Source organism: Labeo rohita, chromosome 6, assembly GCF_022985175.1.
Source record: "Labeo rohita strain BAU-BD-2019 chromosome 6, IGBB_LRoh.1.0, whole genome shotgun sequence".
In the NCBI taxonomy this organism is placed as follows: Eukaryota; Metazoa; Chordata; class Actinopteri; order Cypriniformes; family Cyprinidae; genus Labeo; species Labeo rohita.
Window position 1 is genome coordinate 18,369,662 of NC_066874.1, and position 16,458 is coordinate 18,386,119.

General features: G+C 36.8%; 1 protein-coding gene across 1 annotated transcript; it reads right to left on the bottom strand.

The window, feature by feature from the left end:
* Nucleotides 1-261: 261 nt before the first annotated feature.
* zbtb11 (zinc finger and BTB domain containing 11) lies at nt 262-16,247 on the bottom strand. The gene is made up of 10 exons (XM_051112148.1): nt 15,714-16,247; nt 13,182-13,402; nt 12,663-12,894; nt 9,579-10,594; nt 6,089-6,385; nt 5,598-5,994; nt 3,455-3,572; nt 3,163-3,321; nt 2,763-2,938; nt 262-1,366 (listed from the first exon to the last, which is right to left on the bottom strand). Exons 1-10 carry the CDS (start codon nt 16,021-16,023, stop codon nt 849-851), a joined length of 3,444 nt encoding a protein of 1,147 aa, XP_050968105.1. The 5' UTR covers nt 16,024-16,247; the 3' UTR covers nt 262-848.
* Between the last annotated feature and the right edge of the window lie 211 nt (nt 16,248-16,458).

Here is a 16,458-nt window from a genome sequence, read left to right on the forward strand (position 1 = left end):
CATTAATTTTAACGTGTTTAATGTGATTTTTAATGTCTATAATGTTACATGACTATGGTAATACTGCATGTTAGAAAAATTCCTCCCATACAGAAACCGATAGATTTAACCTTATTCTACAAAATGTCTACCAACAGCTAACACTATAATAAAAACCATAGTATATTTTTACTGAGCGCTCACAAACCTTGGGATTCTGGTAGCAGTGCATTTACACATTTTCACACTTCAAGACACATAAAATGAAAAACAGCAAAGAAATATAGCACATGGTGCATCCCTGCAGACAGGGAGTTTTTTATTTGGTTGTCATTTCTGCTGCTATACATAGTAGTACTCAGCTGAGACTGAGAGGCACCGCATTATACAACAGACAAGAGCCTATGGCCCTTTTGCTAAGACTGTTAGAGCTTATATCTCAGCTTTACAAATAATCGAAAAGAACAAACAGCCTTTATAATGAGAAAATGTAACCTAGTTACAAAAAAAGCCAAATATGTTTATATTGGGATTCATTTGTTTGTCATATGCTTGATTGTGACATTATTACACTGCAAATGATTCCGTTTATGTACACATGTACACAAAAAAGTTTACTATAATGCAAATCAAGCATATTCACACATCCGCATCATGCACTGATTCACACATAAACACACTCACACTCCAGCTGTGGGAAGGCTGGTGTCAGCAAACTCATGAGTCCTTTGAGCTTATTTTAATTTACATTTACAACAAAAATAAATGAGCACTTTTTACATTATCACAGGGTTTATATGACAACAAAAAACAAACCTGCCCTGCCAAGTCAGGTGTTCAATGGGAAGCCAGATCTGAGTACTTGTGTCTCATTCCACCTCTGCCACATGGGCCACCTCCACTTCCATGGTCTGGATGATTTCTGGTGTCTCTTCCACTTTAACGGCAGCCTGCTGTGCCAGGACATAGTTCACCACCTGCATAATACTCTGATCAGACAACGTGGCCACGGCTCCCTCGCTCACAGCTTGCACGGCCTCCACGGTTTCTTCTGTGATGAGCACGGTCTCTATCTCCTCTGTGGCTGGAGGCTGTGGAGGTTGGAGTTCAGGGGGCAGCTCGGAGCTGAGGATGCTGACGGCGTGCTCCACCTGCGTGCCTTGGTTGTGAAACTGCAGAGTGTCCTTCTCCAGCATGATCTTCCCGGGCAACTGATCTCCGTGGAACTTTGTTATGTGCTTCCGCAGCGTTCTGGCGTCTATGTGGGCCTCTTGGCACAACGGGCACACGTAAGGGCGCTCACCCGTGTGAGTGCGAACGTGGCGCTTTAGCGAACGAGCATCGGCCCATGCAACGCCACAGGTCAGACACTCAAAGGGCTTCACTCCTTAAAAAAAGAAAAGAGCAGCATGACATCTGTTATACTCAGCTATTTGGAAGTGGCTGACACCCAAACCAAAATATCAGCTGACTGTAAAATTGCCACAAACAAGCATGAATGTGTATAGGATGTCTGATTAGACGGAACATCTCAACAGGACGATGACTGAATCCCAATAATGACTCATGTTGATTATTTCCTGTTTGCTGGGACTGTACAGAGACACACAGTGCCACCTACAGCTGCACTGCAGATGTACAGAGTAGGGAAGCTTTTAATTAAAAACAAATCATAATTTGCTTTGGGTGAAATGCTTCAAACAATGCATATTTTTTGCCAATTAAATAAACAAATAAGTATTTTTTTTTTAATTTTGTTAATACATAGTGGTGAAAAGGTATTTTTGTGGAGAACTAATGAGAAATAATGGGTTATATAAAATATATAAAAATTATATATACTCCCAGTCAAGTGTCAAAAGTGCATTTTGATCCGAAGTACATCAAAAATATTTTTACCATTTAAAATAACTGTTTCTATTTGAATATATTTTAAAATGTAATTTATTCCTGTGATTACAAAGCTTGGTTTTTGAAAAAATCTTCTAATATTCTGATTTGCATATTATTATTATTATTATTAATATTATTATGTTGAAAACAGCTGAGCAGATTTTTTTTCAGGTTTCTTTGATAAATAGAAAGTTTTTATCTGAAATGGAAAGTTTTCGTAACATTATAAAAGTCTTCACCACTTTTGATATATAAAAAATATAAAATATGAAAAATATAATATGAAATTATAAATTTCTATAATTTATTTCCCTCTAAAAAAAACATTATACTGACTCCAAGCTTTTGAATGGTATAGTGTAGAATGTAACAAAAGCTTTTTATTTCAGATAAATGGTGATCTTTGGACTTGAACATTACATTAATCAAAGAATCCTGAAAAAAAAAATCAGCATATTACAATGATTTCTGAAGGATCACGTGACACTAAAAACTGCAGTAATGATGCTGAGAATTTAGCTTTGATCACGGGAAAGAAATTACATTTTTAAAATATATTAAAAAAGAAAGCAGTTATTTTATATAGTAAAAATATTTCACAAAAATACTGCCTTTGCTGTTTTTTGGATCAAATAAATGCAGATTTGGTGAGCAGAAGAGACTTCTTTAAAAAAAAAAAAAAAAAGAAAATCTTACTGTTCAAAAACTTATGACTGGTAGTGTATGTTGATGTATGATGTATTTATGCTAAAAAAAATGTTTATAAATAGATAATATAATATCAAAATATAAAGTGTTGATGTATTATGTATAAATGCTGATGAAAAACTTCCTATACCTAAAAATTTATTATAATTCAACAAAACGTGTTTACGCGATTCTCCACTCACCCTGGTGATTATTCATGTGACGGCGGTACTCTCTGAGCTGTGTGAACTTCCTCCCACAGTGTTCACACTCTCTCTCTAAGTTCTGCTTCACTCTGCCCTTCTTTCCATGAGTGGCTTTCTTGACATGCCGTCTGAACAGGGCCTTCTCAAAGAACTCCTTCCCACACACATTACACCTGCCAAAAGTACAAAACATACAATTTAGTTTGACATCTACCTTAGCTTGACATGAGTCTCTCTAGAGTTCACATATTATATAATACAGCATGTAATTTCCATGACAGGCCCTTTTCAGATTTAAGGCCATGATTTTCTTTCAGTCAAAAAAATCCATTTAATCGATTTTCTTCTGTAAAAAGAAAAGAACAAAACCTCAAAAAATAAACTATTTTTCTCTCACCTGAAAGGTTCTGCAACAGTGTGCGATTTGACATGCGAGTACCAATCTTTCTTCCAGCTGTAGCATTTGCCACAGACCTGACACTGGAATGGCTTCAGGCCTAAGTGTTTATTCATGTGCTGCTGCAGGTCTTTTGCTTCAAAGAAACTCTTATCACAGCTATAATGAAGGAACAAAATGAACAAACGAAAGAACAAAACCATTATACACTGGGAAAATATGTGAATAAGTGTCTAACTCGGGTGTTTGCAGAAAGCTGTCGTGTGCATAGGTCGAGGGATAAGGCACTCACTGAGAACAGTGGAATGAGCGGACCTCAGGTTTGGGTTGATGTTTCTTGAGGTGTTTGCTCAATCCGGACGCACGGTGAAAAGATGCTCCACAGGTTGTGCATAAGTACTTCGATTCACCTATTAAACAAAACTGCTATTTAGCATTTATCATAAAGTCACAACAGTGTAACAAAGCAAAGAGTGTAAATATCTGCTCACTCAATAATTTAAATTAAAAGGTTATTTCACCCAAAAATTAAAATTTGTCATTAATTACTCACCCTCATGTTGTTCCAAACCAACAAGACCTTTGTTTATCTTCATATTTTTGATGAAATCCGAGAGCTTTCTGACCCTCCATAGACAGCAAGGCTACTACCATGGTCAAGGACATTGTTAAAATAGTGGGGGTTTTCCTCTAAACGTAAACAAAACCTGGCGCATGCATGTTCTACGTCAACAAAATGTGAGGAAAGCTCGCACATGCGTCATGATGCTCTCCAATATGGCTCTAGGGTGACGCAGAGGAGAAGAATTGTTGAATAAAGTCATTATTTTTCTGTGTGCACAAAAAGTATTCTTATAGCTTCATAAAATTACGGTTGAACCACTGATGTCGTGGACTATTTTAAAGGAGAACAAAATGAACAAAATTTACAGATAATTTACTTACCCCCTTGTCATCTAAGATGTTCATGTCATTGTTTCTTCAGTCGATAAGAAATTATGTTTCTTGAGGAAAACATTCCCAAATTTTTCTCCATATAGTGGACTTCAATGGTGGCCCCCAAGTTTGAACTTCCAAAATGCAGCTTAAATGCAGCTTCAAATGGTTTTAAATGATTCCAGCCGAGGAAGAAGGGTCTTATCTGGCAAAACGATTGGTCATTTTTTAAACAAATTGACAATTTCTATACTTTTTAAACCTCAAACGCTCGTCTTGTCTAAGTTTGCATGAACTCTATTTTTATCCGGTTCAAAACGGTCAATACAGTTTGGGTATGTCGAAAAACTCCCATCTTGTTCTCTTTCCCAACTTCAAAATTGCCCTGTATCGCTCCAGAAGTACCAACCCAGTGTTTACAAAGTGAACATGCAGAGAAGATCAAACGGCCTTTACAAAAAAAGGTAAAACAGCAATGTAGGATGATTCTGATGTTGCAGAAGAAAACGAGACAGGAGTTTTTCGACATACCCTAAATGTATTGACCCGGATTACAGAGATTACACATGCGCATTGCAGAGACGAGATGAGACAAGATAAGCGTTTGAGGTTAAAAAGTAAATAAATAGTCAATTTGTTTCGAAAATGACCAATCGTTTCGCTAGATAACACCTTTCTTTCTCAGCTGGGATCGTTTAGAGCCATCTGAAGATGCACTGAAACTGCATTTTGGAAGTTCAAACTTGGGAGCACCATAGAAGTCCACTATATGGAGAAAAATTCAGGAATGTTTTCCTCAAGAAACATAATTTCTTATTGACTGAAGAAAGACATGAACATTTTGGATGACAAGGGGGTGAGTAAATTATCTGTAAATTTTTGTTCTGGAAGTGAACTTCTCCTTTAACAATGTCCTTACTACCTTTCTGGACTGTAAGTGTGTCAGTTGCGTTGCTGTCTATGTAGGGTCAGAAAGCTCTCGGATTTCATCATTTGTGCTGCGAAGATGAATGAATGGTCTTACGGGTTTGGCACAACATGAGAGTGAGTCAATTTCTCCATGCGCATCAAAAAGTCATGTGACTTTGCACTATGGGACTGCATAACCTGACTAACCAGCGGTTCAGTGTTGATGTCTGAAATGTTATGGTTATTCTGAAATGCCTAAGCAAAGTCTGCTGTCAATAGGTAAATGGGTGGCAGAAACTAACACAGAAGAGAAGAAATTGTTGAACAAAGTCATTATTTCTGTTTTCTTTGTGCACAAAAAGTATTCTCGTAGCTTCATAAAATTACGGTTGAACCACTGATGTCACATGGACTATTTTAACGATGTTCTTCCCATCTTTCTGGGCCCTGAATGTGTCAGTTGCATTTCCGTCTATGCAGGGTCAGAAAGCTCTTGGATTTCATCAGAAATATCTTAATTTGTGTTCTGAAGAGGAACAAAGGTCTTACAGGTTTGTAGTGACCTGAGGGTGAAAGGAGCGCGTGTATACCTGTATGAATGCTTGTATGCTCCTCCAGGCTTCTCTTGGTGACAAAAGATTTCTCACAGACAGTGCACTGAAATCTCTTGAGGGAGTCGTGCAGCGCCCTGTGCATCTTCAGGCTGTGCTTTGTGGCAAAGCTCTTCCCGCAAACCTTGCAGGTGTGTGGCCTCACCCCTGTGTGGTTCAACATATGAATGCGCAGGGAGTACAGCTTGGGCAGTGTCTTGCCACAGATGTCGCACACAAACTCCCGTTTGGTGCGAAACCTCGCCTGATCTTCTGACCCCTGAGAATCTTCTGCGGCCATGGCTCGTGTCATACTGGCTCTCTGGGTCTTCTGATGCTTGTGACGGGCCAAATGCGCACGGAGTGAAGCTGCGTACTGGAACTCCTTATTGCAAATCTGTGAGGTCAAAATAAAGGTTGGAAAATTACCTAAATCCTTAAAGATTAGGGTAGAATTGTTATTTTTTTATATTCAGTACAAGGGTACATACACTGCACTTGAAGCTGCGAGTCTTCTCGTGTTTCAGAGCGTGCATAATGAGGGCGTACCGCCTCTGGAACACCATGCCACACTCGTTACAAGTGTGTTCTCCCTCTGCAGCTCCTCCTGGGTCTCCCTGTAGTGTGCCCTCCTCCACAGTCTCTGGTGGGTCTGCAACAGGCTCCGGTTCTTCCGCTAAAGCATCTACGACATCAGAAGCAGCCTCCAGGTTTGGCTCTGAAAACTCATCAGGATTCTTCTTTGCGGACTGAACTGGTCTGCCTCTCTTGGCAAATCTCTGAGGTGTCTGTGGACACAGTGTGATACTAATAAGACAATCTGGCTGACTGCCTTTAAATGCATTTTTCCCCTATCCTAATCCTCGGCTCATTAAACAACATCATAATATTTGAGTCAATAACAAATAATAGTGTCTATGAGGATGATTTAAAAAAATAAAAAAATCTATCTTAAAATGCATGTCCCAAGTTATTGGCTGCACTCTGGTATTTTAAAGTATTTTTAAGATAAGTTTAGATTTGATGGGAAAAAAAATAGAATAGCATTTTACTTCAAAAAATACGTAAGAGTGTAAACATATATAAATATTAGGGCCCTATGATTTCTGTGATGCGGAAAACACAGACAGAATCAACGAATCCAGTCATAAAAATGGAATTTAATGTATAACGCGGAATGATACGGAATTTTGGACAAAGAAATAAAAAGTAGGTCAAAACAATTTAATCAAAACATGATATGGACTACTATATGAATCCTGCATGTTCTGCGAGAATGAATGGCACAGACACACACGGTTTTGCAGCATTTTACTGTTTCTTTTGAGAAAAACTACCATTATATCATATACACAGAAACTTTAAGGTCCTCACAACCCGTCAAAATAAAAGTTCAGTTTAACTTGAAGAAACTGTGACAGAAATATATTACTTAATGTGATGACAGTCCTACTACTATTAATAAGATTATTATTAAAGCATTATTTTTTAAGGATTTTTTAGGAGAAAAATTATTTTGCAGATTTATCAGAAATGTAATATATGTACATACATACATACATATATATATATATATATATATATATATATATATATATATATGTGTGTGTGTGTGTGTGTATATGTATATATATATATATATATATATATATATATATATATGAAATGGAATTTGGGAAAAAAATAAAACTAATTTCATAGGGCCCTAAAATATTTAAAGATATATTTTTTGAGGTAAAATGCATTTTTTTTTTAATTACAAATATTGTAAATTATCTGACTATAAATATAATTAATGGCAGTTTTTTTTTCTTACAAGCTTCTGTTTCTGCATGACTTGGCCTACAACAGTTTGTCAAATATTAATAAGCGGTGGCGCTTATTAAAGCTAAAATGCATTTTTTTTCAAGAAATAATAAATAATTTGATTTTACTTCACATGAGAGACAGATCTAAATTGTTATATTAATAAAAGTTTTGAAACATTTTTCAAGCTAAAACTTTCTTTTTTAAAAACAAATATCATGAATTATTCATACATAAATATTACATTTTTGGAGAGCTTTTCCCCCCCTCACAAGTTTCTAAATTTCTTAGGGATGTAATGACATTATCAATATCACGATATTGTGATAACGAAACTGTCTCAATATAATCGTGTTCACATGACAATAGACTTCCGGGCAAAAAGTATAGCTCAATTAGCTCAATTAGGACATTGTATTAATTTTTATAAACACACTTAGAAAAAAACATTACTGGTGTGCATCTTGAGAAAAAACAAGAGCACTGATATATTTTAAGATCAATCAGTGCAAGTTTCTTTCAGTTGAAACAACTCAGACTTACATTTTAGTCTGGGACTAGGCTTAAGACTTGTCTCTGAAACTGGGGAAAAGCTTTTTACAGTTTTGTGTTGGGCCATTATGCTTTGACACAGTATGTGTCAAATGAACTAAAACCGAAAACGCATTTGGCTTAATCCCTTTATCAAGTCTGTTTCCGCTGCACGTTTCAAAGCGAAGCGTGCACTTCGTTCAGGCGATCAGCTTGTGATCCCTTGCTTTCTGTGCCTCAGAATGTCATTCACGTACACAGTGAATGAATGCAGTGAACTCGTTTATTGCATGTACTGTGAGTTTAGCGCACATCTGAGAACGCAACAGCCACCACTTTGGCTTTATTTTCACAGCAGATGATTACAGCATTTCAGCGTTTCTGTCAAAATAAAAGCTTACAAGTGCAGTATGAATTGCTGACAGCTAGTGGTTTAAATGGGTACTGCAGTCCAAATTTAAAATACCTCTTTTAAATGTAGTAATTAGGGAAGTAGTATTGTAATTTCCCTACTGTACTGTAAAACAATAATTTACCTATGAAATATTAATTTTTATTTATTTTACAGTGCAATTGTTTTACAATATATGGCTATTACTGTCATTGTTGTTGTTGTTATTATAATCAGTTTGTTTTGGCTTCCTAAAAAACCAGTGTGAATTTAAATTAGACTGAGACAGTATATCACAAATAAAAAGAGGGTTAAGTCCCCTTTAAAGTTCAGGTACAAATCAATTTAAGTTAAGTTTACTTAGTTAAGAACATGGGTTGAAGCTCTTAACTTAAAACTCTCAAAGTGCATTAGATAGAATAATTTAACTTTAAAATGTACACAATTTTGAACTTTTTCCAATTTTTTATATATATAAAAAAAAAAATCTTTCTTCATAGCTATAAATATTGTATCGTGGACTTCATATCGTGTGAGATTTTGATATTGTCACATCCCTAAAATTTCAACATGTCAGCACATCACATGACTTGGTTTAAAATACATTTTTGCAGTAATAAATTTGATTATTTATTATTAGGGCTTCAACGATTCCTCGATTCTACTCAAGTATTTGATTTTAAAAAATCCTCAATTGCATTTTAGCCATAAAATACAAGAAGTCGCGCATTCCACATATAAAACCCACTTTAAAAAATCATAAAAGCATAATGCTATTAAGAACTCACAAATGCTAAAATTAAATTAAATAAATACGTGCGATGGAGGTTTAATATATGCGTGTAGCTTATTTACATGCGTGTAGGTTACTTTTGTAGGTGTAGGCTATTAATCGTCAGAATAATCGACAGATTACTCGATTACCAAAATAATCGTTAGTGACAGCTCTATTTGTTATTATTTATTATAGTTAATTACTTTCATTTCAATAATTTCATTCTTTTAATTAAGACTGTTTCCTCATGATTTTAGGACATGATATCAGGACACCAGTGGAGGCTTTGCAAAAAGGTGAATCAAGGCCACATAAAGGGCACTCCTGAGCATTCTTTCAAGCCATAAAACGACAGATGGGCCACCCTGCGGTATTGTGGACCTCACCGATATGCCAAGTCCTAAAGGGCACCATTTGGGACAGGGCCATTGTCACATTTACAAATGAATCATATGTCGAGTGAATGAGAGATGCATACCTTAGCAGGAGGTGAGGTGCTTTTCTCTTCCTCCTCTGTCTCGAGACCCATATGAAGACGAACGTACCCTCCTTCCTTCACAGATCGTTTTCTCAGGTATCTCTTGTTGGGATCTACGCATTCCTCTTCTTTTTTCTCTCCATCGGCAGCGGATCCATCCTCAACACCCTCCATCTCTGTGGGCACCTCCTCTGAAGGAAGAGGAGGAGGTGGTTCCTGTTGCTTCACTTTAGGTGGTCTTCCTGGCCTCCTTTTCACTGGTGCAGGGGCTGGTTGTGGCGCTGCCGCTGCAGGCTCAGGTTGGCGTGTCGGTTCGGCCGCCTGGGGCTCATCCTGCACAGCAGGTGGTGCTGCTGCAGCTAAATGCACAATCTCAGAAGCATCTGTTTTTCCAGGATCCACACTAATGAGAAAAGCTCCCGTCTGCATGCTCTCTGCGACTGGTGTGTCACCAACTTGTGGCTCCTCTACAGACCAACAGGCCTGTACTACAGCCAGGGACTCACCTGAACCTGCCTGCCCGGTGTGAGTGACCAGAGTCATGGTCTCGCCCTCCTCTGCCTGGCCGCTGTGGGCCACCATGGCAAGAGACTCAGCTGAGCCAGCCTGTCCGCTATGAGTGACCACAGTCATCGTTTCGCCATCTACGGTCGCACCAGCAAGCAACGCCAGCGATTCGGCCGTCCCGATTTCACTTGTGATTACAGCCAGGGACTGTCCTTCTTCAGGTGCGCCTTCACTCTGCATAGTCACCACATATGTTTCGGAAGCAGTGGGTGTGATTGGCTGAGGGGGTGCAGGTTGGTTGGATACCACAGTGTGAATGTCTCCTCTCTGGTAGACCATTAGCTTCTGCTCTTCCACTTTCTTATGCACAGACTCACAGATCTGAAGCACTTCCGCCATCAATAAATGCCGTGCCAGCGTAGCTACCTCTGCCATCACGCAAAAGTTGAAGGTCAGATTGGAGGTGTAGGCAAAATCCAGCAATGGCAGAAAACTGGCCTTACTGAAGCCTGGCAGGTAAAACAACACAAAAGAAACAATGGTGACTCAAATACATACAATATTCTCAAACAATGCACCAATAAGTGAAATAGTTAATGTTCTCACACTAATTAAGTGAGCATTTCTATTTAGGCAACATTTTACACATTAGTGGTTGACTAATGTAATTTTTTTTTTTTTTAAATAAGCAGATTTTTACATCAGATAGCAATTTCCTAATTTTGTGATTCTACTATAGTATTTTCCACAAATAGATAATTTTTTAAAACATGAAAATAAGGAAGTAGGGATTGATCTGAGGATTTAACAGCTGTATGTTGCTTAACCTTTCTATCATTTGCAAGGTTTGTGGAATTAAATACTTAATACACAAGACCTTTGTTCATCCTCTGAACACAAATTAAGAAACTGTTGAATAAAGACGTTATTTTTGTCTTCTTTGCACACACAAAGTACTCTTGTAGCTTCATAAAATTAAGATTGAATCACTGATGTCACATGGATTATTTTAACAATGTTCTTACTACCTTTATGGGCCTTGAAAGTGGTTGTTGCGTTGCTGTCTATGCAGGGTCAGAAAGCTCTTGGATTTCATCAAAAATATCTTAATTTGTGTTCCGAAGATGAAAAAGTCTTACGGGTTTGGAACAATTAAGAAGGTGAGAAATTAATGACAGAATTTTCATTTTTGGGGTGAACTATCCCTATGACAAATGCATATTTGCAGAATACTTGAATTTTTCTAATTTATTAGACACTAAACTAATGAAGATATGAGCGCTAGCGTAGTCTGCGTTCAGACAAAAATTGTTTTTTGAGAAAAATGTCAGGATTTCTCTCCATATACTGGACTTTAATGGTGACCGTGAGTTTGAACTTCAAAAACGCAGCTTCAAAGTAGACACTTAACATCAAATGCTCATCTTGTCTAGCTCTGCCATGCGCATGAGTATTCTGTGCAGTCCCGTTCAAGACAGTTAGAGTAAGTCGAAAAAATTGTCCTATATCGCTGTTTTACCTTTTTTTGTAAAGGCCGTTTGACCTTCTTTGGGCATCTGCTTTGTAAACACTGGGTCGGTACTTCTGCTACGATGTGGGAAGCTTTTGAAGTTGGAGGAGAAAATGAGATGAGTGTTTTTCGACATACCCTAACTGTATTGAACCAGCATGCATAGAGTACTTGCAGAGCTAGAAAAAATGAGCATTTGAGGTTAAAATAAAATATACATTTTTTTATTATTTTTTTTCGCTAGACAAGACCCTTATTCCTCGGCTGGGATCATTTAGAGCCCCTTGAAGCTGCATTTAAACTGCATTTTGGGAGTTCAAACTTGCAGCCACCTCAAAAGTCCACTATATGGAGATAATTCTTGAAATGTTTTCCTCAAAAAACAATTTCTTTACGACTTTAAAAAAGAAAGACATGAACATCTTGGATGACAACGGCGTGAGTACATTATCTTTAAATTTTTGTTCTGGAACTGACCTACTCCTTTAAGGTCATATTTTGGTTTGGATGCTGTTTATGGAAACAGAACTGTGCCTCAGCTCACTGGTGTTTGGAACAGAAATAATATTAATAAAGAATAAAGGCAAAGTTCACCCACAAATGGAAAATCATGTTCATCGTGTTCCAAACCTGTAATGACTTTCTTCTGTCGAATATAAAAGATGATTTTTTTTTAAGATTGTTGGTAACTAAACAGTTTAGGTACCATGAGTAAAAATTTTTTTTTCGCAAAATCGTTTTTTCTTATGTTCCATGGGAGAAGAAGAAAAAGTCATACAGCTCTAAAGTGACATGAGGGTGAGTAAATGATGACAAAATTTTAATTTTTAGGTAACTATCCCTTTAAATATAATAGTCAACATTTAAAGGGGATTAAAACCTTTTATCAAAGGTGTCCTAAAACCAAAACAATACCCGTTTTTGTCTTACGACAACTTTGATGAACTTTTTTGATCCACTTCAAATGTTGACTACTGTACTTCATATTTTTAAGCACAAATCTATAAATTGGTTTGTCTTCCAGTTTGTTGATGATTTCAGTCAATGGCATGCTGCATTTTTCTCACCAGACAGGTCAACGACAGCTTCATGACTGGACACAGCACCCTTTTCCACAAAGAGCTCGTAGAAATAATCACTGCAGGAGGCCAGGACAGCTTTATGTGCGCGATACTCCTCACCCTCAATAAGTAGGGTGATATCACAGAACTCATTATTCAGCCGCTGCTGGTTCAACTTGTCCAGCATCGTCTGCCCATGCTTTGGTAAGAACTGCTTGACAATTCCCTTACTGTCCACCTATAAGAATGCATGAAGAAGAAATATAGTATCATTATCATATGCATTAACTTCTAAAATGTATCTGTAAAACATGAAGCATATTTACAAATTAATTTCAAACAGATTAAAAACATAAGATACTTGTATTTATATTCATTGTAATATAGAATAAAAAGTGAAAAGTGATTATAATATCCTAATCTTTTAATATAAAGATACTATTGTACCTGGAAAACTGTCAATCAAATTCTACATTTCAGGGAAAAAAATTTGATTCAGTGACACATATGGCATACTATACTTACAAACACCAATTCATGTTTATCAACTGCACTGGACTGCTCCAGATCCAAATCATCATTTGCCTCATTGTCCTCTTCCTCACTGGCACAGGCAGAGGTCTTCCGTCTCGCTTGCCGGACAGCTGCTTGTTTTGTGGCATCTTCAGCATTGCCTCTCCCCTTCTCCTGCTTGCTTTGGCAGTAAGTGCACTCTCTGATGCAATCCTTCACCTGCTTCAGCACACCTGTCATAAGACAATTAGGTTTAGGCTATATGTATAGGCTATATATATATATATATATAATAACAGGTATTTAAATATATGAGGATTTGTATTGCATGTCTAATTTTAGAAACTGCCAAGTTAAATTCACACAATCATACTTAGACAATAAAAAGCTATTCTGAGTATGATGAGCCACTTTATGTACTGCTTGAATAGTCTGTCACATACATGTTCTGGTATATATCCTTTATGAGGACAGAAATGGGTCCTACAACATAAACATGGTGTTTTATGAAATTCAAAAAATGCCAGTAGTTTTCTGTGAGAGGTTGGTTTAGGTATAGGGCAATAGAGAATACGGTTTGTACAGTATAAAAACTATTACACTTATGAAAAGTCTCCGTAAACTACGTATGCAAGAGTGTGCTCGTGTGTAAACACCAATTATTGAATCTTTTATTCCCTTTCAGTTGTCTATATTCTCTAGGTTACATATCAGTGTAGTACAAGCTGTGTTCAGCAGTGGTTAGTATCAGCAGTGGGTAAAATGGGTGACTTGTCAGACTTCCAAAAACAATAAAACAAAAATGCTGCAGCAAAAGTGAAAGCAAACCTCAATTTTCACCTTGAAGACTCTGTTTTCTCAAAACACTAATCACAGAGAACATCACAAAGAAATATACATGAAATAGCTACAATTGCTAGAACCTTAATATTCACAGACAACGTTAAAATGCAAAAAAATATGGTGTCGTGCTAAAACCAGGAGTGTTGTAGCACCAAGATGAACTGGCCAGGCAAATCACATTACTTAAATTAAAGATAATCAAACCAGTGTGGACAGTTTTGGAAAGAATTTGATTTTCTCCTCCAACATCTTTAAAGCAATTGGCAGATGTTTTTATGAACAACATTCATCTGGAGACCATAAAAAAAAAAAAAAAAAAAAGTTGCACGAATCTATTCTGAGAAGCATAGAAGCCAAAAGGTAAATGGTAGTAAAACACTGTAATAATGAAATATTGCCCAAGTGTGCATATGTCTTAAGAGTCAAATGTTTTTTAACAGTAAGATTTTTAATGTAAAAAAAACTATTACACTTATGAAAAGTCTCCGTAAACTACATATGCAAGAGTGTGTGCATGTGTAAACACCAATTATTAAATCTTTAATTCTCTTTCAGTTTTCTATATTCTCTAGGTTATATATCAGTGTAGTACAAGCTGTGTTCAGCATATAATGAAATATTGCCCAAGTGTTCATGTCTTACACACACATTAACACTAAGAGTCAAATGTTTTTTTAACAGTAAGATTTTTAATGTTTTTTTTAAGTCTCTTCTGCTTACCAAGCCTACATTTATTTGATCTAAAAAAACAGCAAAAACAGTAAAATATTGAAATATTTTTGATATTTAAAATAACTGTTTTCTATTCCAATAAATTGAAAAAATGTAATTTATTCCTGTGATTTCAAGGCTGAATTTTCAGCATCATTACTCCCGTCACACGATCCTTCAGAAATCATTCTAATATTCTGATTTGCTGCTCAAAAAAACATTTATTTTTATATTAAAAACAGCCGAGTACTATTTTTTTCAGGCTTCTTTGATTAAGAGAAAGTTCAACCTGAAACATAAATCTTTTGTAACATTCTAAATGTCTTTATCATAACTTTTAAATCATCCTCGCCGATTAGAAGTATTAACTTCTATAATTTCTTTCCCCCCCAAAAAATACTGAATCCAAGCTTTTAAATGGTCTTGTGTATAATGTTACAAAATCGTTTTATTTCAGATAAATTCTGATCTTTGGATCATTCTATTCACAAAAGAATCCTGAAAAATGTACTGTTTTAAATACTGATAATAATAAAAAATGTTTCCTGAACAGCAAATCAGCATATTAGAATGATTTCTGAAGGATCACGTGATATTGTAAATCAGAGTAAAATGTAGCTTTCACAGAAATATTACATTTAAAAAAAAAAAAAGTTATTGTAGACAGTAAAAAAATATTTCAAAATGTTATTTTGCTGTACTTTGAATCAAATAAATGCAGGCATGATGAGAAACATTAAAAAATCTTAACAAAATCTTACTGTTTAAAAACCTTTGACTAATAGTACATAAACATACATATATTATATGTTTATTAGAGACTCTATCCAACTGTAGCTTCTCACTTGTCACCTGCTTGACATATACTTACAAGAAACATTTAAGGGATTCAAAACAGTGATTCAAAGGCGGTCACACTACAAGAAGCAGCGTGACGTTAGTCTGGAAAATTTCTGCTGTCATTAAGGCAGGGTTTAGTGTAACTGTTACCTCTCCACCAGTACTTCTGGGAGATGATTTCCCATGTTTGCTGCTGGTTAAGGTGTTCCCCTCCGGACGTGATGTGCGCCTCCGTGATGAGTTCCTTCCGTCTCTCGGCCTGCAGCACCACTTCGAGCTCCGTGAATTCATCCAGGCCTTTCTGCCTCCTCTGGTAATAAAGAATCCCATTGCGCACTATGTAACAAGCAGCCGCTTTTCGGATCTTCCTCTTGGTGTTGCCGTGCGTGCCCGGTGCGTAAGGCTCACGTTCATCAGTCAAGTAGCGCTGGATGGCTAAGTAGCTCTCCTCGCTCGACATAACCCCGATTAATGAAGCTCACTCAACAGAAACAACACACATCAGCCGGTGAGAGGTATTCTCGAGCGTAGAATTCAATAAGGTATTTTTTCAGCCCGTTTCCGCTTCCATAGATGACACGGAAAAGAATCGAGTGTGATATTTCTGAAATGTTTTCCAAGGGGGAACGTCAGTTCTTGACCGTGTGGGGTGGACTTGCCTGAACAGACAAAATGGCTGCTGCACAACCGGATGTTGCGTTTGAAATGGCGGAAGCAGCGACGAGGACTTCACGTGTAGGACGGTAACAGCAGAGCGCGCTGTTTACCAGCAAAAGTATTTCACTAAACATTCAGTAACGCTTTAAAAATTACAGTACGGTGTCATTTGTTTACATCAGTCAGTGTACTAACTAACAATGGATGGACAACGAACAATACATTCATTACACTATTT

Excerpts from the sequence above, each read along its gene's own strand:
- zbtb11 (XM_051112148.1), bottom strand. The coding sequence starts at position 16,023 with ATGTCGAGCGAGGAGAGCTACTTAGCCATCCAGCGCTACTTGACTGAT. Across the intron at positions 6,386-9,578 it reads GCACCTCACCTCCTGCTAAG|ACACCTCAGAGATTTGCCAA; the intron begins GTATGCATCTCT and ends CTGTGTCCACAG. Across the intron at positions 2,939-3,162 it reads ACTGTTGCAGAACCTTTCAG|GTGTAATGTGTGTGGGAAGG; the intron begins GTGAGAGAAAAA and ends TACTTTTGGCAG.